Consider the following 27,729-nt stretch of genomic DNA (forward strand, 5'->3'; position numbering starts at 1 on the left):
CTTTTTCTTTACGCATGCAATGCATATGTCAATTCCCCCATTATTTTAAAATATCTATAACTTTTTCATGCAACATTATTTTTTTAAAAAAATTTCACCATAAGCGTTTTTTATCTTTAATATGAGTATCATATTGTTATATAAAAATAAAAAAATTAGTAGGTTTTTTATATCGTGTTATTAGTTGTTCATTATGATTTTTAATTGGGTTTTTCTATGCGTTGTGTTATAGATTTTGGTTATTGTGTTATCAATTGTTACTCATATTAAAGATAACAATTAAAACAAAGATTACGTCATTGTGTCTTTTTGTTTGTCATTGTGTCTTTGTGCTCATTATTTGTCTTTCTATTTATCATTGTGTATTACATTCAAATCATTGTGTAATATGTAGTTTTCATTGTGTTTTACGTTCCAGGTCATTGTGTCATAGGTATTCACCATTATGTTTTACGTTTCAGGTCATTATGTTGTATGTATTTATCAATGTGTTTTACGTTTAAGGTAATTGTGCAATAGGTATTCATCATTGTATTTTATGTATTAGATAATTTGTTATTATTTTATCATTATATTTACATATTATTATTATTACACAACTGTATTATTAGCATTAAAAAAACACAATGATGATTTGAAAGACACAATAACGAAAAAAACACAATGACAAACAGAAAGACACAGTAACGAAAAGACACAATGACGTAATTTTTTTTAATTTTTATATAACAAAGTAATACTCATATTAAAGAAAAAAAAGCTTGTTATTATGGTAAATATAAAAAAAATAATGTTGCATGAAAAAGTTATGGACGTTTTAAAATGATAGGGGAATTGACATGGGACTTGCATATGGAGAAAGAAAATTTGTACTATTACTTTTATACCCTTTTATCTTTGGTCCCTACTTAACATATGTCAATCAACTATGCCTTCTTTTGTTGGCCTTTGTAGAATAACTCAACCCTAATTTAAAAATATGTATTTTCTCTTTCTTTTAGTATTCTTTTATTTAAATTCATGAGAAATATTTTCTATATCAAATTATGTTCAACAAGATACAATTATAATATCACACTCAATACATAAATATGCAACTTAAGTCGTAGGATGATGCTATAAAACTTGCATTATACAAATAATCACTCATTAAGCTTTAGGTTTAACTTCGAATCAAAATATCATCATCTTATCATATTCTCTTAACAAAAAAAATATTTCCGACAATGAAGTTTCAACTACCAGTAACTCACTTTTCTTTTCAAACTAGAGCTAATTGGTTTCTATCAATGGAAAGGAGTGTTGAGCCCCAAGATTTCTATTGCTATGTAACCATTATCAACGATTTATCTAAGTATCATGTGACATGACAGTATGTCATGAGTCTATCAATATTTTATACCATTTATGTTGAAATAATTTAACTTTTAAAGGAAACAAAGACACATACGTGAAAATATAGTCTTATTAAAAGTGTATATATTCCGTAAACATAGCAAGAAATCGACGCAGCGTTGTTACACGAATTTACACATGGTTAATTACTTATTGGTTTCTTCTTCACTTACTCTATCCTTATACCTAATATCATGACAAATAAATTTGAACAAAACATCATGAATCGCAATCGTAGTGCCTCTTCTCTCATTGTAAATTATGTCCGGTGACTGGTTCCTGGTACTTCATGTCTGTCTGCTTATGATCAAGAACCCCAGTTGAATCCCAAGAGTTTGGAGAGATTGAATTTGCTTCAAATTTGTTGGAACACCAAGTCATGTTGTCCTTACCACCATTCATATCCTTGAAACAATCAAATTCAGTACTCAGTGATGTAGCTCCTTTATTGCTCAATAGCTCATCAATTTTGGCTTGAAGTGCCCAATATTGTTGTAGTTCCATGCTTGCCGCCGGTTGTTTTACGGCATCTGATTCTGAGACAAGAGATGATGACTCGGGAATGGTGATTCCCATTCCGCTTATCATAATATTGTTCATATTATTCATTGGGGAATAGTCTTGTTGAAGGAGGTTACTAGATTGTGCATAGTATTCAACTTTTTGAGGAGTAGCAGGTGAGAAATTTTGCAGCATCATAGGATTAGATGATTCATTTGCAAGTTGGAGGGTTTGCATCATTTTTTCTTGTATGGGATTCAACTTGCAAGGCCACAAGGGAGGATTATCATAGTGAGAAAAGTTAGGGTTTTCAAGGCTTTGGAGTTGCATGTGAAGTTGTAGCCTTTCAATGGCTGAGTTGCTTAGGGTTTCTATTCCGTTGCTTTCTTTGGGGTCCTGGCTTGAACCCGAGAGCTTATTCGCCGAAGATTGTTTGCGCCTACCCAGCAATTTCTTCTTTAGCCTTGTGTTCCAGTAGTTCTTGATGTCGTTATCAGTTCTTCCAGGCAATTGAGCTGCTATTATAGACCACCTATATGATTTTCCGTCAAATTATTAGTCACAAATTCAGATTCATATATTATTTTAATATAGAAAAATAAATAAGAAACCAAATTGCTAGTGCTTTGGAGCCATAAATGAAGATATATTTTTAACAATGAATTTGAATCTGATGGGATGTATATATTCTTACAACAAACGCTTAATAGACAAATGCAAAGGACAAGTAACTTCGGTTAAATTTGAAAAATGAACATGGTTATAACTCCTATAAGCACATGAGTGAGAGAAAGAGTAAATTAAACCTGCTGCCTATACTAATATAGAGGCTGCAAATGATGTTGTCTTCTTCTTCAGAGAATCCCCCATGCTTGATGTTGGGTCGAAGGTAATTCAACCATCTTAGTCTACAACTTTTTCCGCACCTCTTGAGTCCTAAAAATGATTTTTTAGCTAAGTTAAAACCATTAAAAATGTCAACAAAAACAGAAAAACAAAAAATTGAAAAGAAACTAATCATAATATGAACACATGATCGAGAACACATACCGATCTTTTGTGGAAGTGCGATCCAGTTACCCCCAGTACCGTGCTTTTCGATGTAATCTTTGAGCTTGGCATCTTCTTCAGAACACCATGGTCCATTTTTCACATTTGTTTTGTCACAACATGGTGCTCTCCCCATCTTTCTTGATATGCTGTGCGTTTCTTGGTATATATTCCTGTATCTATATTTCTACTCTCTCTCTTTCTCTCTCTCTCTCTTGACAATCAGATGTGTGTGCCTATGGTTAATTGATTAAAATTGTACGAGGGAAGAACCATGATTTATAGTAGGTATGAAATTTGGGTTTTGATGTGATACCTAATAAACAAATCAAAAGGAAACAAAGAAAAAGAAAAGACAGTCGCACACTTCTAGGGTTTGGGGCACACATTTGGATCAGTTCATTCATTTCTTACTTTTAGCAATTAATATTATGATAATGTCATACTCTAAAAAAACCTATTGGTCTAGAATTGTAGCATTCTTCTATCCATTCTTGAACTTTCATATAAAATTAGTTTTTATAATTTGGTTTTAGGCCTGTATGCATATGCACAAATATATAAAGCTTAAAATTTTTTTATAATCTTAATACCAACATGTCAACTAACTGAGTGATATCTTTTATTCAACTGCTTTTTTATTTATAATTGTCAGCCATGAGATTGGATTGCTCGCCGTTTGAAAATAAAAGGTCTTATTTAACATTTTGATATCACTAGTTAAAACCAAACCTTTTGGTAATTATGTTACATCTCTATCCGTTCTTTTACAACTTGAATGCAAACGAATTACTTTCTTAACTGCATTTTTTTATCATCCACATATTTGAACCCACGTCTTTAAAAAGATTAAATATTTTTTAACTCTTTGATATCAATAGGCCAAAATAAAATAAATAAATAAATAAGCTCTTTTAAAACATCTTTGCTTAAATTAACATGAACGCTGTTTAATCAGATTCCAATAAGATGAAAATAAAAAGACTTAAACTTGTATTAAGAGAGAAAGAAGAAAAAACACATATATATGTGCTGTATATTGAACAATTTGAATCGAATACATGCGCGCGCGTCCACACACACACAAATATATATATATATATATATATATATATATATTCTTTTTAACGGTCAACAAACATAGAATGCCTAGATACTTTGTATGGGGTGATCCAATGCCAAAAGGCCACCACTAGCTCGCCCTATCCAGCCGTACATATGGAAAATATTTAAAAGACAAAATATGACTAAGACGTCGTTATTCGACCGGTTTTTATATAGCCGACTTGTGTTTGATACTTTGATTATTTTCCTACGTCATGTGATTGTGAGATCAAATAATTTGTTACCATGGTTACATGTGTTTTTTTTTTCTTAATTGTCTTCGAAGAAACGAAGTAGAATATAGCCTTTTCAGTAACTGTATGTCAAGAAATAAAAAGTAAATGATACAAGGAACCTAAGAAATATTTCCACATGCTCTTTGTATTGTGTCTAATATTAGTGTGTTTTATATGGTTCTATTGTTGAACTATAACGTACCCATACAACTTTCTGTGATAGATACGGTCATAGTCGTCATACGGGTTCCCTTTATGTGATAATCAGGGCTGTCTCTAAGACTTCTCGTTGTGGGCAGTAAAGGGGGGGCGGCGTAGGGGCGGCGTAGGGGAAACACCGTCGAGGTGCGGTAAAGGACGGGCGGCAAAGGGAGGGCGGTGTGGCTAGGATGGGTGGTAAACGGGGTGGTTGGTGGGCCCTCTCTCAAACCAACGGTAATACCGTTTAAGTACAAAAAATTAACCTATTTAAATATCAACCTCATTTTTATTCAAAACTTCATTTTATCTTCAAAAAACACTCTCAAATCTCTTCAAAATACAATCAATTTCTCAACTGTCTAGAACCATGAACTTGAGCTCAAACCTGAACCCAAACCCCAATTCAAACCCGACCCCAAACCCGAACCTGTGGGAGCCGGCTCAATTGTGGGGGGCTAGTTTACTTGCAAATAACAATGACCCTACTAACCCTTTCTTTGCCAACTAACAAGTTTATCAACCCATAATGCCACCCACCATGCAACCGTTCACTGATATGTTATATCGACCGCCAATGCCGTTGTAGGTCCCAATGAGGTCGGATCTAACAACTATTCTTGGATCAACCAAACCCGATGCTAGCGGAATATCACACCGAATCACCTTTGGTCTCGGATCTTTAGATGTTATTTTCAGATGAGTGAGTGAGAGAGAGAGCAAGAGAATGAAAAGTACAAAGAATAAGATTGGACAAAAAGCTTGTGTTCTCATGGCATGCTTCTCTATTTATAGAGAAGCATGCATGAGAAGTTCATTTCATGTCAATTGGCCCAATGGGCTTAATTACATGGCCTTATGCTCAAACATACATAACCACAAAAATACATATAAAAGCCTAAACTAATGTTCCAATACAAAAGACTTATCATAAACAAAACGGGACCTAACAATCTCTCTCTAGTCTTTAGTATTGGAAACCGTCGGTATCATACTCAAAGCATTCGTCCTCAGAAAGTGGAAGTTCAACAAGTCTCTTGATGAACTTGTTGAATGCTCAACTATCCGGTCTGTGTTCTGACAGCCAATGTCCTCGACGGTGCGCAAGGGTGAGTTGTAGAGCTTCAGAATGTCTTCCGTTTGCAGACCCATCAGCTCGTGCTCGTCAAATCCATGAATTTCATGCATATTCCTGCAGTGTATGACGGCTTCACCCATTTTGTTGTCGAATTACCAGCCAATAAAGTCTCGTAGAGTGTTTGGAATATGGGATTCACCATGATAAATAATGTGACTGTCTTTTAGTGCCCTATACCTCCACATTTTGCGCGGATGTCGGGTGGCTGGGTCGATCTCTCTCGGGTTCTTGAACTTCCGCCCCTTATTCACCTCAAAATCCTTACAACCCACTTTTGACTAATTGTGCAAATGACGGGTGACTCAACCGTCCAAATTTTCATCATACTCTCCCAGACCCAGAGCTTTTCGAAGATAATTGATGTGAAGTTCTGGTAGCGAACTCAGCTCCTTATAGGTGAGGTAGATGAGATCTCCGCTGTATCTTCTAATAACCCAGCAACTGTTCTCCCAGTTGTATTTTGCATATACGATCAACGAATCATCGTGATAGGGTTAGTTGAGGGAGCAGGTACTGGCACGGCTTGTCACTATGTGATTCTTCTATTTCTTTTTTTGTGTTGCTTGTGACAAGTCAGCGGCTGGATCAACGACGGGATCAGTAGCAGGTGCTTCTAAAGTTGCTTGAACTTGAGCAGGCGACGTATCTGTATTTGGTGAATAGTTGATGTCGTCATCTACAGCTTCCACCGCCGGATGAGATTGAACCGGTTCAAGAGTTTTCCCGGCTTCATTGAATTCATCTATCACACCTGCAATATCACCTGCAGGAAACAACTCATTATAAATGTTTTCTATCTTGGAGTCGTCGTCCCTCACTTTGCCAGTAGATGCAGTGGGATCATCATGATGCTCTTGATCTTGTGGAGGCGATTGAGTGTTAACTCCACCTCCACCTCCTGCTGCACCGGCCCTACTATCTCCATCGTCACCTCCGTCATTATCATCACCATCTTCATCAAAACTGTCGTGGACGTTATCATCCACATCATCATTTTCTTCCTTGTCATCCTCATCATCACTTTCATCATCATCATCATCATTTCCACCTTCACCGTCATTGTCACCACCAGCTTTGGGTTGAGGTTGCTCAATATGTTCAAGTCCCAAGCTGGTTCCCACTCCACTTCCTGCTTGAACAATTTATCGTACAATACGACCCACAGTTGTTTCTCCCTTAGAACCAACAACCTGTTCAGCTCGCAGGGCCACATTGGGCATGCGATAGGTTGTGATCCACCTATCCTGGAAGTTTGCCCGGTTCTTTTCCAACTTCCAAATACAGAGTCAAGTCTGTCTTCCAGAGCATGGAAATTATCATCATGCATACCCATCAGATCTGAGGCCGCTTGGTATTTGTCTTCATACATACCCACCAGCTCCTCATTTGTCTTCAACTGCAACTCATTAAAACGATCATGCACAACAATCTTGGCTCGGATAGCCTCAATCTCGGTTCTGAATTTGGCATTTTCAGCAATGAGAGTACCGAGTGAGGAGGACGATGCTAATTGTCCCTCAAGCATAGATACCCTGGAGTTGGTGGCCTCCTTTTCAATATCCCACTTTGTCAATGTATCATCAATTTTCTTGAACAATCAAGACTCAAGAATGGTGGCAGGTAGGTTCTTTTCAAGTGTTTCCACTCTATCTCCCAGTTTAGAGTGGTCTGCCCTCAGATTTGCATTCCCCAAAGCTTCATTTTCAGAAGCTGTTGTTGATTCTCAATTCGACCTTGAAGTTGATTGATCCAAGATCGTTGTTTGTCTATCAAAACATGATGCAGTTCTCTTTGCTTTTCTAAGATCTCAACTCTTGTCATCAACTTTGCTTTTTCCTTGGCATCCTCAACCTCCTTCTTCTTTTGATTCTTTATATCTCGAGCAGTACTAATTCATGTTCAGCCCTTTTTGTATTTGATTCCCCCAGGGCGACGATCCTATCAAGGATGGGATCAGCGTACACTAGAGGTGTCAAGGACTTTCCTTTGGCTATTGGTTTTAGTGAGAGGATAGTAGTTGGTGGTGTGTCGGAGAGGATGGGTGGTGATGTTGTTTAGAATGGCAGTGTGATGGATTGGGTAGGTAGTGGTGAGGTTGTGGAGGTGGGTGGTGTTGAGAATAGAGGTGTGTAGGCTTTAGGTTCTAAGGATGATGATGCTGGTTGTGTTGGTGGAGAGTAAATAAAGGTTTGGGATCATAAGCTTGTAGATTGGATTGGTAAGGTGAATGGCGAGGTGGTTAAGGGTTCGGTTGGTGTTGGTTGTGTGGGTGGAGTGGTTGTTTGTGGTTGTGATTGAGGTGGAGAGGGAGGTAGGTTTTCTAAGAATGTGGAGATCGGTTGGTCTTGTTGTGTGGGTGAGGGTTCAGGTGAGTAGTCTGGTGAGTCATGTAACATGATTTTTGTTGGTTTGGCTTTGGATTTGATTCTGGTTTTGGGCTTCTTGTAAACAGAATCTTAATCTTGGCTACGTCTAGGTCTCTTAGGGTTTTAGCTAGAGTTTTATGTGAAACTACTTGTGGGTCAGGTGTAGATGAAGGCTTACCTTTATTGGAAAGCTTGACAATGAGCTTGGGAGACTTCTAAGAGTCTGCAAGCTTCTTCAGATGCTTCAAGGGCTGTTGCTCTTCTTCCTCCTCTTTTTCACCTGCCTTAGCTTTATCAAAAGAACCACCAACAGAAGGCTTGTCAGCTGCCTTCCGTTTCAAATCGTGTTTGGCCTTGGTTCGGTCTTCAGGTGCCTCAATCATCTTCTTCAACTTCTGCCTCAGAACCTCTAATTTCCCCGCTTTATTCCTCAAATTCATTGTCAACTGGTTCAGTTTCTTCAAACAGACCAAACTTGGGTCCCGGTCTTTCTCTTGATACTGGTGACCCTTGCCCTTTATGCTCAGCATAAGACCAAAAACGGACTGCTTGATTGCATTGACATGGTATGGCTCAGGTAAAGACTTCTTATCCTTTGCTTTCTTTTGAGCTGGCTTGGGTACCTTGGGAATCATATCGTCTAGTAATAGCCGCACGAATCTTGGATACATAAGCCATGTTAACTCATTCGTTGCATTTTCTAGCATGCATAAGAACAATATCCGGGAATAATTGAACTTTTCCCGATGTGTTAGTGCATACATGATCCGCACCCAATCTGCACGCATGCTATCAAATCCACCCCTCAAATCTGACAGACAATGAATCACCACATGAAATATAAATCTCCAATATGGCGGTAGATGCTTCTTTTCCAAACTCTTCCACTCCGTATCATATCCCATATATGTTACAAACCCACTTAGCTTGGCCCTTTCACCTTTCTCATAAACATAATCTGGCTCATCCTTGATCTTCAATGCACGCCTGATGTCTTCCTCTTTAATCTTCAATGTCTTTCCCGCCACGTTGGTGTTGATCGAAAGAGCGTCATCTGCAGGTGTTGCAAATGCCCAGAATTCTATAACCCACTTAGAGTAAATGGCCGGGTTAGCAGAAATGGCATATTCGAGAGGTGACTGCCTTAGCCCCTTGATCATTGATGTAAACACCTTCTCTTTTCTATCTTTTGGCTCCTCGAGAGCACATATAAGTTATGTGCCTGAAATCATTCATCAAGATTATGAGAATTATCATATACAACTTAAACTAACACAAGACAGACTATATACAAAACTTTAGGTATGTTCAAGGAGTTAAAAAATATATATTCATATTTAATTATTTATTATGTACATCTGTTTTAATAAGTTAAAGAGTTAATTTAAGTCTATTTAAGTCAATAAGTCCATAACATATTAAGTTAGTATGTCCATAATAGTCCAAGAGTCAAACAATTCATATGTCACAGAACAGTCCAGTAGCACATCAGTTCAGCATTCTGAAAATTTTGCTAAGTGTTGGAATTTCACTTGAGAATTTTGCATGGGCTCTTCTTTCGCTTCGCATAGGAGTGCGAGCGAAGCGAACAAAGAATTCCAATCGCTTTGCATTTTCTGCGAAGCGAAAGAGATTCCTATTCGCATCGCGTGAGCTATGCGAAGCAAGCCAAAAAGATATTTCGCATCGCATGGTGATGCTAAGCGAACAAGAAAAGTATTTCGCATCACATGTTGTGCGAAGCGAAACAGAATTCTTATTCGCTTCGCATGAAGCATGCGAAGCGAAAAACTCCTCTTAAGCGGAAAACTTTTACTTAGCCCTTTTTGATTCTTTTTGCTTTCTAAGTGGTCGCCTAGACCCTAATTGATGATCTGGAGATTCTGAAGCAAAACCACTTTCATATTCACTTTCAATTGAACCCTTAAAGTTCGAATAAACCCTAGATCTACAACTGTACAAATTTAAACCTAAAACTAAAGACTAAAGATGATTTCCATGTTCTAAAGCCACAGCGACAGTTGTAAATCATTATGGCAGCAACAATAAGGAAGATCTACCCTTAGATCTAGCCGACGGTTCATATGAACCACCGTCTAGATCTGAAGGAACCAGAAACAAGATGAACAGATGTTGATGATGTTATACCGAAGGAGTGGGTTCCATTTTGTTAATCAAATGATTGATGAACAAGGCCGGATTGTGAAGTTTAGAGAAGAAGTGTTTCGGGTTTGAAGGATAAGGAAGAGAGAGAGTGAGAGAGTGTTTGGTAAAGTATGATAGTGAATAGTGAATGATATTTTGAGTGGCTTATATATATAGGGTCAGCCTATCTCTCGATAAGATCAAAACATCACGAGTGTTCACCGAAAATACACTCTCAGTCCTCGGTCTTTAAAAATGTTTATGAACTCAAACCCGAAAAATATTTAACCACCGAATCCGAACACTTGGTTGTTTTTCAAATTTTCTTTTGTCGGTCCTTAACTGTTAACATTCGCAAAAACGATCTCTTTGACAAAATAAAATAAAACAAAAATAAATTACACCTTAAATAAAAAAAAATTTAAAAAATAAAATTAAAAATAAAACATAAAATATTAAAACACCAAAGTAAATAATATTTTAGAAAATAAAAAAACACAATAAAATAAAATAAAAACAAAAAATAAAGCATATGTAGAAATAAAGTTAATATTAAAATTTATTTAAATAAATTTTTTTTTCATTGATTTGATTAAGCAATTTATAACAACGATCACAACATGGAATTATATTGATTTGTAAAGCCCTATATCGCGTTTCCATTTTGATATTATTGTGACACAAGTTAATCATTGAAGGTAGATATTGTCCACTTGTTTAACTTGACAAGTGTTTTGATGTCAACGTGATACATTTAAGGTTCAATTAGGCACGGAACTTGTGTGGTCCGCACTTAATCAGACATGTTATTGATTCCATCATATCTCGGGCCTACTTTTTGTTAACATATCACCTCAACTTGACTTAAACCTTTCTTATTTGATCACAGTACACTTATTAACACACATGACACTTGACTCTTTGTACACTTGACTCGATCTAGAAAGATTAAAATAAGACAGAAGTTCAGGCCATAACAATCAGGTCGGATAATACCATATTATCACGTAGAGAAAGTCTAAGGCTTGAACAAAAGAAAGAAAATAAAACAAAGCAGAAGACCCAGAGCCTTAACAATCAGATCTTGTATGACTACAAACGTAGAAAGTCCAAGGCTTGAGTCAAAATAAATAAAGAAATAAAATAGAAGTTAAAATTCCTAGAACTGACTCTTTTTCTAACTCCTTTTCTTTTCTTTTGTTTTTATTTTTCTTGTTTTTCTTGACGCTTTTCTGACTCTTTTTCTTTTCTTTTCATGACGCTTTTCTTGACTCAATAAAAATTAAAAAATGACATATATTTTCATAAGACAACTGTGACCAGGTAAAGGGAGGCTTGGGTATGACATGTGTAATTACATTTGAACCTTCATGGATATGACTTTAATGGAATCATGCAACCGCATCATAGGTGTATAGCCACTAGTGCCAGCAAGATTTTAGGTTTATATTACCCAACACTTACTTGTTTGTCAAGCCTATCTACACATCTATGAGTGACCTTGTAGCCTTTTGATCTACTCTTTTCATGCGCTAGGATTATTACATACCAATGTACCATCACTTTCCATAAGGTCGGATCAAGTTCTTAGACAAAAATTTATATTATCCGACTCCTTCTATGCAGGAGCTCCCTCTACATGGGATAATTCTTTTTGAATTTTCTTAAATATTTCTTCAATAGTAGTAAAGATGAAGTTAATATTATATATAAAAATAAAATCTTTTTGTTAAGTCAAGTGACTCGATTTTAGTTTTTCTAGAAAGCAAGCTGAAAATCTTTTTGGTGAGTTAAACTTAACTCAATTTTCTCCCTCTAAAATTGTGACATATTTGAAAAATATTTACAATTTTAAACTAAAAGATTTTTCTCAAAAGAAACCATGCCCAAAGATTCAACAAGAAATAAAAATCGGGCACAACTAAACGCTTTTGTAAAGAGATCAGCAAAGTTAAAATCAGTATGGTCCCTTTTTATGTTGACAAGCTTACAATCAAAACAATCACGAATAAAATGTATTCGAATGTCAATGTGCTTTGTCTTTGAGTGCTGGACCGGGTTTTTAACAATCGCAACGGCAGCCTCATTGTCACATTTGATCATTGTATCATTGAATTTCAAACCGTAATCCAGTAGCTGATGCTGGATCCAAATGACTTGGGAACAGCAACTGGATGCGGTGATGTACTCGGCTTCTGCTGTTGAGGTGGACACAGTGACTTGCTTCTTGCACTGCCATGAGATCAACCTGTCTCCCAGAAATTGGCATCCTCCCAATGTTGACTTTCGGTCTAAATTGCATCCCCCATAATCACTGTCAGTAAATGCATGAAGTTCCAAGGGAGACACTTTTGGATACCAAAGTCCCAATCAAGGTCTACGCTTCAAGTATCTGAAAATACTTTGACAGCTGTCATGTGAAATTCTCTTGGATCTGACTGATATCTGGCACACTGACAAACAGGGAACATGATGTCCGGTCTGCTTATAGTGAGATACATCAGTGAGCCAATCATGGACCTATACAGGTGCTGATCAACTAGCTTTCCTGATGGATCAGAAGCGAGGACTGGTCTTGTAGCGATTGGTTTCATGAATGCAGTTGAGTCCTTGAATCCAAATTTCTAAACAATGTCGTGAACGTACTTCTCATGATGAATCAAAGTCCCGTCCGTCTTTTGTTCAACTTGTAAGCCCAGGAAGACCGTCATTTCCCCCAAAGAACTCATCTCAAATCGCTTCTGCAAAACCTCTGAAAACTCCTTGCATAGATTCTCATTCCTGGACCCGAAAATATTGTCATCAACATACACTTGAACTAGAATCAGATCTCCCTTAACCTTCTTGACAGAGAGTGTTTGATCAAAAATTCCTCTTTTGTACCCATTCTTCACCAAATGGTCGGCCAGTGTGGCATACCAAGCATGTGCTGCTTGGTGAAGACCATAAAGTGCCTTGTCAAGACGATAAACATGATCAGGATGATCTGGATCTTCAAAACCTGGAGGTTGGCTGACGTAAATTTCTTCTTTCACTTTTCCGTACAAGAAAGCTGTCTTTATGTCCATTTAATATATTTTGAAGTTCATGTATGAGGTGTAGGCCAAAAAGATATGAATTGCCTCTAATCTGTCCACAGGTGCATAAACCTCATCATAATCAAGTCCTTCACGTTGACAAAAGCCTTGTACCACAAGCCGGGCTTTGTTTCTGATGATAACCCCTTTGTTGTCCTTTTTTATTTCAGAACACCCACTTCGTTCCAATCGGTCTCTTGTTTTCTGGTTTCTTGACCAGCCTCCAAACATTCAGTTTCTTGAACTGCAACAGTTCTTCTTGCATGGCTTCAACCCAAGAATTATCTTTCAATGCGACTCGGTAGTCTTTGGGTTCAACCTGTGATATAAAACAAGCAAAAAGACATCTGTTAATGTTACCAGAAGTACTACGTGTTTGAATGCCAGCGGATGGATCTCCAATGATATTCTCAGTAGGATGTCGTCGGTGGATCGGCAATTGAGGAATTTGCTCGACATGCTCGACTAGTGTTGCTTCAAGCTCGATGGATAAGCTCTCTATAGTAGACACGTTGACAGGAGCATTTGGTTGAGGATCACCGGCACCTTCTTGTTGATCAACCAAATGTTCTTGAGCAATGGGACCCTCCCATAGGTTCTCATAAAATGGTACAACGATGGCTGGAATTGAAGTTGAGTCCTTGTTGCCAGAAGCTTCATTCTGAGTCAATTCATTCTACACATTTGCTTGATCAGTCTCCTCAGCAGATCCATGATTTTCTTCTTCAGAGGGAGGTGTAGAAACAGACTCACCTACACTTGGTTCTGCTGGATGATTTACTGCATGATCAGTCTGGTCGTTTTCCATGTTGTCAGCTGACACATACGAATCCGTATCTGAATCGGAGGTGTCTTTGACAGTGGGCATCTCAGTAGTATCTGCAGAAGCCTGCACTTCATTAACCGCGGCTTGTTGATTAACCACGGCAGGTGCATTCAGTACAGGTGCAGGTGCAGCTACATGAACCTCTTCCAGATCTCTCAATACAGCACACATCAATATGGACTAATCATCTTCAGGTTGAACAGGAGCAGAAACAACTGGGGAAACCGGTGGCATAACTGGTCTTACGTACTTCCCACGAAACTGCTTGAACAAACTTTCATAATCGAACATCCAGTTAGAACCGTTGTGTGCATCCGTAGGGTTTAATTCTTGCCAATCCATGTTGAATGATTCCAAGATTACCCTGGTTTTCTTGTTGTAGGCTCGATAAGCACTTTGTCGGCCGAATAGACTACAAAGTAGCACTCATCAGCTTTCTCAGCAAACTTGGAAGTTGAAACGGCATTCGTTTGGAGCACTATGCAAGGACATCCAAACGTTCTGAAGAAGTTAACCCTTGGCTTTGTTCCATAAAAGACTTCATAAGGAGTCTTGTTCAATCTCTTGTTCAGCAGCACACGGTTCTGGGTAAAGCAGGCAGCACTAATGGCTTCACCCCAGAAGATCAAAGGAAGTTTTGAGAATGACAGCATTGTTCTCGTAGCTTCTACCAATGTACGGTTTCGCCTTTCAGCCACCCCATTTTGTTCAGGAGTGTAAGGGGCACTGAATTTACGAAGGATCCCCTTGTTGTGACATAAATCATTTACCACTTTGTTGCAGAATTCTATTCCATTGTCGCTTCTGATGCATTTGATTCTCCACCAAAACAATGAACCTGAGTAGAAACTGAACTGTCTCATCCTTATGTCCTAGAAGAAAAGTCCAACTGAAATGCAAGTAATCGTCAGTAATAACCAGACAATAGGCTTTTCGACTTATTGCCAATGGTTGAATTGGACCGAAAAGATCCATATGTAACAGTTGAAAAGTGGAGTTTATGGAATTAACGGTCTAGGGTCTGTGAGGAAGTTTGTTGCTGTTTGCATTTAGAATAAGATAAACATTTTTCAGCACAATGAAAGGATTTTACCGGCAAACCCCTCACATGGTCACCTTTAATTAACTTATTCAAGTTCTTAAAGTTAACATGACCCAATCGTTAATGCCATAAGAATGAGCCGTTCTCCGAGGCCTTGGACAACAAACAAGAAGCAGTACGCATTGAATAATTACTTCGCATGTCCAGAATGTATGCATCATTGTGCCTCGGAGTATGCATCAAAACCCACTCATCAGGGACTTTAAAACATGGTTTGAGAATTAGACACTCATTTTCTATAAAAGAGAGTTGAGAAATGCTTATCACAGATTTGGGAGACACTGAGTAGATTGTGGTTGAGCTGTTCCTCAAGGTTAACATCTTCGAAGGTTAAGATTCCATTTGAGACCTTTCCTTGTTTCGTAATTTCTCCTCCTACGTCACCAGCAAAGGAAACATGTCCGCCGTCAAATGGTTTGACATCAAACAGCATTGACTCATCTCCAGTCATGTGTCGGGTATAACCATTGTCCAAGTACCAAATACTGTTGACAGGCCTTCCAGGCTAACCCTACACACATGAACAGCTAGTTAGTAGAAGGGTCCCGAGACATGCTTGTCTCGGGAAAATTAAATCGAAAATCACCAAGTTTAATTTTATGATCTTAAAAAATATAATCCTTTGGTGAATCAGAATCTGAAAAGCAATCCCACGAGGAACATGAGTTGTAATTTCCTCGGTTTTGGAATGGTTTTCTGGATTGCCTTCGTTTTGGTGTGGACTTAACAACAAAGTCCTCTGTGTGTTTCTTGTTGAAAACATTTGAAGGGCCCTTTGTCTTTTCAGCTTCCGAACCCTTTGCTAACCTTTTTCTTTCTCTTTGGGTTAGCCAAAATGGTTTCTTTGGTTTTTTCACCCTTTTTGATTTTGAATCCGTCTCACTGGCAAAGGAGTGAGTTTAGTGATTCATTTTCTTAGGTTTGGGATCAACCTTAGGAAATGCCCGACCAAACACACTGTTTATATCCTTTTGTTGCATGTGCCAGTTCTTGCAATGTCTTGCAAGATGAGAAGGATTTCCACAAATAAAGCAACATTTTCTTTGGTTGCATCTATAGACTTCTTGCTCACTGAAGTATGTGTGATTTGACATATAAGGTGATGTAGTTGGGTTAACATGTTTGTAACCTTTATCTGTCTGATAATCATGATCATTTGAACATCGAGAAGCAAAATAATTTGAATGCCTAGATTTCTGACGAGAATAGTAATAGGTAATATCAAAATGGTTGTAATGTAGAGGATTTTTGTCGCTGTTTGTATTTTGAGAAAATGAGTTTTTCTTAGGTGGCACGTATTTACATGATGTGCTTGGTTTTCATTCTCAAAATTTGATCTTTAATTTCTTAATTCCTCAACATTATTACCAGTTGAAGAGCAACTATGACCACTTTGTTCATCAATTTTGTCCTCAATCGTTTCATCAAAAATTGTTTCACAATCTGAATCAGATGAAAAACATTAATTTTCAATAAAATCATTTTTACAACTTTCATTACTCGAACTTTCACAAAATACAAGATCTGATCCTGACTTCAAACTTTCTAACATAGATTCACACACTTTATTACAATCTGGATTGTTAATTGATTTTGTTAGAGCCACACAAGATTCAAAACGTGGTTCTAACTCTCCATTTTGCTAACAACCCAAGTTAACTTTCCCACAATCACCATTGTTTACATCACCTGCTTCACAAGACACATTGATGTTAGATTTATCATATGGTAGGACTGTAGCAGCGGTTTGAGAAACAGGAGGGACAAATTTCACTGGTTTTGGTATTCTACCAATCCCAGATGACATTTCTTCCTCAGGAGAAGTATTATAACTAAAGTGGGGTAAACTGGTGTAATTGTCATTTAAAGGTGGAGGTACGGCAGTATAGTCGTACCCCAGCCCCGTTTTTAGCTTAGTACTTCTCTGGGCTCCAATAATATCATCCAATTTCTGAGATGATGTTTCAAATCTTTCGAATATCTTTTCTTGTTTTCTTTTATTAGAAGCATCAAGTTTTAAACCTTCAATTTCATCTTTAAGTTTTAAAACTATGTTCTTATAATAAATTACTTCTTGCTCTGTTTGAAAATTTTTAAGTCTCAGTTTTGCTACATCATCACGGTGAGTTTCAATTTTCTCAATGTAAATCTTATCAGCTTTTACATATTCAGTGTTCAATTCTCGAAGTTTTGAAATTTCTTTCAAGACTTCATCATGATTATGTCTATAACATTTAACCTTGTTTATGCAAGCTTGAGAACATAAGTTGCTGTATACCTCATCAGCATGTGATGCATGTGAACTTGCAGCCGAAGATGAAAGCGCTTTGTTGTTTGAAGAAAAAGCCATTCCTGCCATGTTGAATGGATTTTGCAGCTCCTGAAACTGGTCATCCCAATCCATGCCGGTATGGACCTCTGTTTGAGAGACAATGAGCTCTTGAGTTTAAGCTTGAGCTTTGATTGCCCTTGTGTGGATGATTTCCAATTCTTGGAACCGAAGTGCTTGGATTTTGCACCTCATGCTTCTTACCAGCTGACTTGCTATTTTCCTCATCAGCCACCTCTGTCACACGAATGTCATTTGCTGGTTTGGGAGGATTGGTGCATTCTCTTGAAAAGTGGCCCATCTCGCCGCAGTTATAACACAGAAGTTTCTCTTTATCAAAACCAATCCTTTTTCTGTCAAAGTACTTAAAATTGTATTTTCATGAAGTTTGTAGCTCTGTGTACTGCCATAGCCATTTGATACTTGATTTCCATCTTCTCGAGATCCTTATTGTTGATGTCTTTTAGATCTCCTTGTTCAAATTGTGGTGGCAACAAATTTCCTCGAAGTAACTCTTCATGACTTGATAAGAACGCTTAAACCAGTGCTACATTTGAGTCATTCAACATTGGAAGTACTTCACAGTAGCTTGAACTTTGACTTGCCTATGCTTTTGAAGAGGAAGTGATTCCATGGGCTTTCAAGGCTTGTTTAACTGCACTATCAACAGCCTTTTGAAATGAGCTTGAACTAGATGACACAGATCGATTGCTGGTTGAGATAAATGCTATCTTCTGTGGAGGCACAACTGAAGAGTACTTTGGAGTGTTTACTCGGTACATGTTTTGCTGGGATGTGCTTAAGAAAGCAGTAGGCATTGCAGTTCCGGTATTCATCCCAGCTTGGTTCAGAGAATTCATATGATTGTTCATCCTCGTCTGCTCATCCATTTCAAATGACTTGATGGTAGATATCAAGTCAGTGTTTGACATGATATTCAAGTTGGTAGTTCTCTTGATTGTCATAGTATTTGTACTCCAAGTATATGGTAAAGAGTTCATCAACTTGTGGTTGACTTCAGAGTTCATGATGTTGACATCGACAGCTCTGATTCTTACTAGCAGCTTTTCAAACCTTTTAACCAAGTCTCCCACACTTTCATCTTGACGATAGTTAAACATATTGAACTCTTCCTTCAACAGGACCTTCTTGTTTTCCTTTATCTCACATTTCCTTCAATTTTCTCTACCAGGGCATTCCACAAACCTTTGGCAATTGTATATTCTCGAAGAGTCTCAGTGATTTCATTGGAGAGACAGACAGTTAGTGTGAAATATGCTTTCTTATCTTGTTCTAACATGGTCCTGTCATTTTGATCATAACTTTCTACGGGCTTTAGTTGTTCCCCATTGGGATTAGTCATCATGGGAACATGACGACCTACTTCAAAACATCTCATCAGCTCAGAGTCTGTCAAAGCAATAAAATTCATGAACCTCCATCTGAAATCCACAAAATTATCATCTAGTGTCATAAACTTTGGAGGTTTTGTGGTGGTTCCCGCTTGGTTCTCAAGTAACAAGTACCCCTTTAACAACTCAAAATCCGTATTAAACGTGGTTCCAACAGTCTTCAAACAGATGAGTTTTTCACCAAATAGAACAATTCGCAAGGTATGCGAAGCGAAAATGTTTTGTGCGAAGCGAAAACTATTTGATGCGAAGCGAAAAAATTTTGATGCGAAGCGAAGATCTTTGATACGAAGCGAAAGACTTTTATGCGAAGCGAAGACCTAAGCAAAGCGAAACTGACAAGCGAAGCGAAGCTCAAGCGAAACGAAAATCCTTGCGAAGAGAACTTTCAAGCGAAGCGATATCTCAAGCGATGCGAAGTTTCTTGCGATGCGAAGTTCTTATGCGATGCGAAAATTTTCTATTCTTCTAGAAGCAATCTTTTTGGGGATCCGTTTTACCTAACTTGTCAGTGGTTAATACAACAACCCCAAGTACATGCGAATGCGAAATTTAAACACAAATTTTTTCAACAACTTTAAACACTTATTTCTTGAGTTTTAACACCATTTAAACTTATGATTTCTATCAAGAACACTTCTCAAGACATGTTTATGAACTTGGAACCCGATTGTTTTTGTATATTGTGGTTTTTCTTTGTAGGAACACTTTCTTTTCACTTTCTTAAGATCTAAACCCAAGGTTGTGATCCAAAAACCTCAACTAGTGAGCCGAAGCTCTGATACCAATTGTAGGTCCCAACGGGGTCGAATCTAACAACTATTCTTGGATCAACCAAACCCGGTGCTAGCGGAATATCACATCGAATCACCTTTGGTCTCGGATCTTGAGATGTTATTTTCAGATGAGTGAGTGAGAGAGAGAGAGAGCAAGAGAATGAGAAGTACAAAGAATAGATTGGACAAAAAAGCTTGTGTTCTCATGGCATGCTTCTCTATTTCATATCAATTAGCCCAATGGGCTTGATTACATGGCCTTGGGCCCAAACATACATACCCACAAAAATACATATAAAAGCCCAAACTAATGTTCCAATACAAAAGACTTATCATAAACAAAACGGGACCTAACAGCTGTATATGTCTTAACTAGTAGCCGAAACCCAAATACCTGAACCCTAACTACCCGAACCACAAGTAGCTCCTACCACATCAAAAGGTAAACAAAGTCATGAAAAACTTGAAGGTCAAACAACCAGGGAAAAAGGCGAAAGATTAAAGTGGGAAACTGATGAGAAGATTGTGTTGGTACATGTGTGGATTGGCTCATCCAAAGACTCAATTCAAGGTAAATTGTAAAAACTAAAATATTTATATATATTTCATGTTTTATTTTTTTGTTGACTAATACTAGATTTTATTTTTATCGAATGTGATGGTAAACCAAGCCATGAGTTTTGGGAGAGTATATGTGCAAGGTTCTTTGCTACAATGGGTCAAGGTGAATACCGCAAGAACGACTCTGTCTACAGAAAATGGAAGGTAATGCAAAAGAAAAATAACTAACTTCACTAAATGTTACACCGCATTGCAACCAATGGGAGAAAAAGCGACATGAGTAATGCAAATGTGATGGATTTTGCCTTAAAACACTATAGAGCCGAATATAAAGGAGATTCCAATATGTTGGACGCTTGGAGATAATGCACGATCTCACCAAAGTGGGCACCTATCTTGTCATCTTCATCGCAGTCGTCCAGACGGCTAAAGACAATGTCTACTTCAGCCAATCAATTATCATCTCAAGCCACTTTGGATGCTCGTTATCAATTAAACTTAAACAACTATGATCCCGAGTTTGTTTTTGATGAACCGGATGAGTTACCACGCTCGGTAGGAAGAGATAAAGCAAAGGTGGCGCCGAGAGGTGGATAATCTTTGTCTAGAACCACATTCTCGATGAGTTCCGAAGTGATCTCGTTTTTTTCACAACTTGGAGCTTAAACTATCCGAGATTGCCAAGGTTAAAAAAGGCTCAAAAGATGAAAACACAAGAATACACGAAGAAAGAAAAATAACGCATGCAGAATGCAAAACGATGCACGATGAAAGTTTCAATTGGAATGGTAGCGAGACTAGGATTTCAAGTTTCTCGCAAAGGATCTATCGCATCTAGATCCGGCCAAGCGGGCTTTTTTCAAAAAAAAAATACAAAGATAATGGCCAAATATGCAAGCGAGGATGAAGAGAACGACAACAAATGTTAGTAATATTTTGGTTAATTTAAGTTTTTTATGTTTTCATTGTTTTTTTTTTGTTTTTTTTATTTTAATTTTAGCATTATTATATTATAGTTTAGTTTTTATTCTATTGTGCTATAAAAATAAATAAATGAAACATTTAAAGCCCATCGGGGCTTTGAACTATAGCGGCGCAATATAGTGGAGGGGCTTTAAAGCCCCTAGTGTCCACGTAGCGATGATGTGACAATGTGGAGGGCTTTAAAGCCCCTACATAGTGAACATCCTAAGGAAGTACATTAAAGCTAAGGCTTTAGGCCTTCATTTGAATAGGACCTTTAATTTAAATCAAAAACATACTTAATAATGAAAGTAATCCTTAAGTTACTTAAAAGGACAAACATATTCGTTGTAAGTTGTTTTGCTTTCTAACAATAAAATTCATAAAAACCCAAATTCTCGTTTCGTTTTAGGCCTAAAAAAAATTGGACCGGTGATAATGAATCTTCATCTTTTACGTAAATAAAATAATAAATAAAGATAACAAGACAAATCTACACACATCATATATAGTTTCTAACTAATTTAAAATTTTTTGTTATTTAAATGGTATGCTTATAAAATTGCATACCCTTTCCTAAATGTTGGATCAAACATTCAAATACAAAGTTAATTCCCATGCGAACTGTATGAACTTAATGAAAGTTTCATACGGTGACATTTTGATAAATAAGACCACAGCATAATTATACTATAAACGCTACTTTTTTTCTTGAGTAATAGTACTATAATTACGCTATAAACATGATTCCACTAATTGTTTACCAAAATGCCATCGCCTCCGAATTAATTTGTTTCAGTTTGCATGATTCACACTTTTTTTTAAGTTTAACATTACCCTCCCCCCCCCCCCCACACCCCTTTTGTGTTTGCTAGTTATATTTGATGGACTTAATTTTCATAACTGTCTTTCCATATTGATTGTTTTTTTCTAATCATTCAAATCCGTATTATAATTAATTTTGTTTTTAGAATAATTCAAGATGCTTGTTTTTAACAATATCATATTTTAAATCAACTATGCTCTATTAGAAAATAACAGTCTTAACTTAACACTTGAATGGTGATGGTAGCAACTAAAGGTGTATTAGTTTTCAACGGTCTGTAAATAACGGATGGTTATCTATGTTAGTCTGATGCTTAAGTGTCACGCCTTATTGTCAAAAAAACCTCTTATGCGGTATCTGTCTCTTTATAAAATAACAACAACAACAACAACAATAATAATAATAATAATAATAATAACAATTCTAATAATAATAATAATAATAATAATAATCTTAATAATCATCTTGAGTCAAAACCCTAAATCTCGATCATCATTTATCATCATCATCCCTCATTGTCCCTAAAACACTACATCCACTATCACCTCCGATCAACCAACACAGTCACAGCCACGGTCACCATACCCTTCTACATGAGACCTTTTCGTCGTTGATCGCCACCCACCATCTTCGCCATCGCTCACAGCCACCCTTATGCCGCTTCTTGTGTTCTTCTCTATTACTGTAACGCCCGTTAATTTTCGGTTTAAAGAGTTAAAGCATGTAAAGTATGTATACTTCTCGGGAGTTGTCTGGCATATTTCGTTGACCCTATCGTCATCCCGGTACGTTAAATCACTTAACTTTTCTTTCAAGTTGCCATATCTTTCAACTTTGAGGGACTAGGATGAAACATTTTATATTATATCATAAAACACAAAACCCTAACTCCCCCCCTTTCCTTCTTTCCGATCGGCAGCAAGGAGCCACCCCCACACCTGCGATTTTCTTCTTTCTAGCCAAGGTTTGACCATAAAACATCAATTGAACGTTATTTCTACGATTCCCCAAGTCTTTTACACCTTAACTGATCATTATATCACGCATATTGATCGTTAAATTGCGTGTTGTAGGCTTACCGGATGGCTGTCAATTCTAACCTTTCCGGGACTGTTTTGATTGAGGGTTTTGCACCAAAATCCTCCTAGGTATGTCTAGTATATCATACTTTAAAATCATGTTCATTGGTGTTCGTTTGATTGGTCAACTAGTTGTAGTTTGAATGTTAGTGTTCGGTTGACTAGAATTGTAGTTCGTTGCGTTTAACGCGAGGGTTGATGTGATTAACGACCAATTCAGCTCGGGTGAACTTGGGTTGATGTACGGGATGTTGAAAAATTATTTTTATGAGTTATGGGGCTGAATTGGTTGTCGGTTACTCAAGCGGGTCGGTACAACGCGCAATTGCGTTTATTGAATAGTTGGTGCGTTGTACTTGCGAGTTACCGACCCATTTGACTCGTGTAGCGTCGTGTGGACTTGTTGGCTGTGAAATTATCATATTGGGTCCACACAGGGCTGAGTTGGATGTTAATTGCCTAAACGACTCTTAAACGCGCGTGTTGGTATCACCTAGTGCTTTCAGGGGTAATTTAGGAATTCTTTATTTCCGGGAGTATCTAAGGGTCGTGTTGGTGTATGTAAGGTCCCGGGGGGCTGTTATGATTGAGTTTGATGAGGTCGAGGCTTTAGGTAACTCGAACCATGTTAGAACGTCTCGTAGGATAAACGAGTCCTTTAGATGTCATTAATAATGTTTGAAGGTAAACCGACATGTGTTTGAGTTTTGGGATTACTTAGGGGTCCTCTAGCTTGTGGTGAAATCGTACCTTGTGTCAGGTGAGTTCATGATGCCCCCATTTTACTCTTTTAAAATTTTGGGCTAGCATGCACACCTAAGCGATTTTGCTTGATGAATTGTTTAAAATTATTTTGGATGGGCTCACTTGTATAGGGTAGGCCTTGAGATGATATTATCGTATGTATGTATTATTGTATGGCCAATATTTGGCAATGTTTAGTAGTCGTTATCGACTACGGATGTTACGTATGCATACTTTGTGTTTGCATACGTTGGATGAGATGTTACGTGTTTGGGTTGTACGTGTGCTCGACCCTGATGTTATTACTTGGATGAGATGTTACGTGTTTAGGTTGTACGTGTGCTCGACCCTGATGTTATTACTTGGATGAGATGTTACGTGTTTAGGTTGTACGTGTGCTCGACCCTGATGTTATTACTTGGATGAAATATATGTAGTAATATAATTATACGGATGTTTATATATAATTATACGGATGTTTATATATAATTATAAGGATGTATAAGGATGTTTATAGATGATTATAAGGATGTTTATATATATATATATATAAGGAAGATTACTTATTGTTGATGATGGTCTAACTGTTGTATCCCGTTTATTTTAAAACTCCCGGGATGACTATTATGATTATTATTATAGATGTTAATTAATAAAACTTGAACTCACTCAGCTCAAGCTGACTTTGTGTGCATGTTAGTGTGAGTTTCAGGTTAGGAGGTGGATGCATTACCGCTTGGACGTGTACGGAGCTACTTGGACGGTGAAGGGCATGCTTAGTCGGGAGTTTTAATAATAATAAACATTTTTCTTTTAACATTTTACTAAATACAATTCAAATGGGTTTTGGGCATAATTCACGGGTTTCGGGAACTTGTTTTATTAATTATGATTTTCCGCTGAATTATACTCTGAATTGGTCATTTTAATGTAATGAACTATTTTTAAGTTTAAGTGTTTTTGTAAGTATTTTGGATGAATACCAAGTGTAGGATTCCCGGGATTCGGGGTCTTACAATTACCACCACCTCAATTGTAGCCGACCAGTACCAGCTTCAGCAGCAGACAAACCTACAATTATTATAGGGTCATACACTACCTCGCCTCCAACGGCAACCCTAGAGCCGCTCATGTTTCAGAAAAATCCAAAATTCGATGTTCACTGATTACATATTTAGATCGAGAATATATGGCTTTTAATCAGAATGTAAAAATTAGAGGATGGTTCTTTTACCTTGATTTGTGCTCAAGTTGTAGCTGGTATTGTCGCCAAAAAACCGATTTCGACTGTTATTGTTGCCGGAAAACCCTCGACTTGTTTCCTTCATAGGAAACCGATTTCAAGTGGATGTTTGGTGGTCCAGTGGTAAGGGATTGGGGGAAGTGGCTATTCAAGCTATTTCATGGTGGAGAACGATGGCTGTGGTGCAGGCGGTGGAGGGGTATAATGGAGAAAATGATTTTGTGGGAGAGGAGGTGATGGTGGTGGAGTAGATGGTAATGGTGGTAGTTGCCATGGTAGTGATGGTTGTCAACGGAGTGTCATAGTGCGAACCGTTGGTTCACAACTCACAAGACACTATCATGTAATTTAATATGAAAAATCTAATTTATTCATTTATTTCAAAATTCAACCAAGTAGACCATATTCAAACAATTACAAAACAAACCCAAAATAAAACAAATATTTCAAAATAATAAGACCAAACACAATAGTCTTTTTATTAAATTAACTTAGGGTATCTCTAAATGATTCTTCATATTAGCTTCAAATCAGCTGATAACCTGCATATACGTACAAAATAATATAGTTTGTCAACACGAGGTTGAGTGAGACGATCACCAGTTTTTGATAATATAATACTATGTGAATAAATGTGCAAACAATATACTGTGAGTATAAACCAATCAAACCATGAGCAAATAGTTGGTGTCAGTTGACAATCGCCTAGCGAATCGGGCTTTGCTATGACAGTCGTATGATCATACTATAATGTGATTATGATGGACGTCTCCGAATGCAATAAAGTAAACAAGTAAGCAAATAAGCAATTAGCGTTAACCAATCAACACACAATATTCAAGTTTGCTAGTTATATATATATATATATATATATATATATATATATATATGGAGAGGATCAAGAGAAAACTCATCTTTAGGGAGAAAACTTAAAAACTCCTAAAGAATTATCTTTAATTAAATATAAAAAAAAATTTTCAAATTTCCGTTTTTGCCATTATTCTTATATTTTGGTCCCCTTCACTTGGAAAAAATAAAAAAAATTAAAAAAAAACCCGCTGTAATGCACATATGTATTACTATGCGAAACCATTGTATTACACATGTGTATTACTATGTATTTTTAAGTTCAATAGTGGTTAGTTATATATATTCAATATTTGTATATTATATATGTGTAGTAGTGTTGTATTATATGGAAAAAAATAATAATAAAATAAAAGTCGATGTAGTGCACATGTGCGTTAATGTTGTATCACACATACGTACTAATGTGTAATCGATGTGCGTATTAGTCTTATATTGCATATATACAATAGTGTGTATCAAATATGTGCAAAAGTGTTGTATACTATGCAATACAAACACTTTTGCATACATGTAATGCACACCATTATACATGTGCACTATACCGACGAGGTTACCAACAAGGTTTTTTTCTTTTTCTTTTTTTGGAACCAATAACAAAATATAAGAATAATGGAAAAAACAGAAACTTCAAAAAAAATTTAAAAAAAAAGATAAAAATAGTTTTTAGGTGTTTTTAGGAGTTTTTAAGTTTTCTCTTTAAGATGAGTTTTCACTAGATCTCACCCCTATATATGTGTGTGTGTGTGTGTGTGTGTGTGTGTTTAAGGAGTTTTTAAGTTTAAAAAAAAGTTAAAAATAGTTTTTAGGTGTTTTTAAGTTTTCTCTTTAAGATGAGTTTTCACTAGATCTCACCCCTATATATGTGTGTGTGTGTGTGTGTGTGTGTGTAAAATATGAATAAATACGCATAAGTCCCCAAAATCATTTGAAAATAGTAAAAATCAAGGGAAATGATATCTCACCTTATTACTTAGGCAAGTTTAGAGATAAAAAGAAATAATAACGAGAAACTAAGCTTTTAGCACGTTGCCAAACAAACGTAAAACTTGGAGATAATAAACTAGAGTTAAAACTGAGAATATTGCAATTGGAATCAATTTAAACGGAGTTGTAAAACACGAGTTATGAGATTTTAAAGACTTAAGCGAGCTGGTACTGTTTAGAATCCGAACTCTGAGTCAGGATTCGGATACTGACCAGTACATTCAAAATTTAATGAGGAAAAAAAAGTCTTCTGGATCAAACACTAGTTTTGACCAAAAGGTTGAGTAATCGGATAGTCAAAGGATTTATCTATTTTGTCTTTAAACGGGCTAGGATCAAATTGACCACCGAAACTCCCTCAATCTGCAAATTTGATTGAGGGCTTTTGTTCTACATATAAAAAATCTACAATATTGAAGAAAACAACTTACCCTAGAGATGAAGAGAATTATGAGAAATTCGTGATCAAAGAGATCTTGAACACCATCGTCAACATAGAACTCGATCAATCTTGAAGAAAATAATAAAAGGAGAGGGAAATGCATGAGTTTTGAGGTAGATGGCTGAGTTACAAGTATTATTTAGGGTTTGGAGAATAGAGATGCAGGTTCTCAAGGCTTCGTTTATATAAGAAATGTAAAATAATACTAATTTTGGTAAAAAGAACTCATTTAAGCAAGATATCTCGTTTAATGACCAAATCAAACGAAATAAATGGCCAATATTCGTTCTTGAGGAAGGGGCAAATGTATATGGGCATGTACCAGGTCTAGGAGGGTTTTCTTGGAGCTAAAAACACGAGAT

At 36.9% G+C, this 27,729-nt stretch overlaps 1 protein-coding gene across 1 annotated transcript; it reads right to left on the bottom strand.

Annotated features, from left to right (window-relative positions):
• Window positions 1-1,488: 1,488 nt before the first annotated feature.
• LOC143581019 (transcription factor MYB36-like) lies at window positions 1,489-3,419 on the bottom strand. The gene is made up of 3 exons (XM_077063901.1): window positions 2,947-3,419; window positions 2,703-2,832; window positions 1,489-2,428 (listed from the first exon to the last, which is right to left on the bottom strand). Exons 1-3 carry the CDS (start codon window positions 3,080-3,082, stop codon window positions 1,645-1,647), a joined length of 1,050 nt encoding a protein of 349 aa, XP_076920016.1. The 5' UTR covers window positions 3,083-3,419; the 3' UTR covers window positions 1,489-1,644.
• Between the last annotated feature and the right edge of the window lie 24,310 nt (window positions 3,420-27,729).

Source organism: Bidens hawaiensis, unplaced genomic scaffold (genome assembly GCF_021521415.1).
Source record: "Bidens hawaiensis isolate Kalapana, Puna unplaced genomic scaffold, B.hawaiensis_p1.1 tig00030789_1, whole genome shotgun sequence".
Taxonomy (NCBI): Eukaryota; Viridiplantae; Streptophyta; class Magnoliopsida; order Asterales; family Asteraceae; genus Bidens; species Bidens hawaiensis.

Bases quoted from the DNA above. Each gene is read 5' to 3' on its own strand.
- LOC143581019 (XM_077063901.1), bottom strand. From the start codon at position 3,082: ATGGGGAGAGCACCATGTTGTGACAAAACAAATGTGAAAAATGGACCA. The intron at 2,833-2,946 runs GTATGTGTTCTC...AATCATTTTTAG, and splicing joins CGCACTTCCACAAAAGATCG to GACTCAAGAGGTGCGGAAAA. The intron at 2,429-2,702 runs GTTTAATTTACT...AAAATCATATAG, and splicing joins TATATTAGTATAGGCAGCAG to GTGGTCTATAATAGCAGCTC.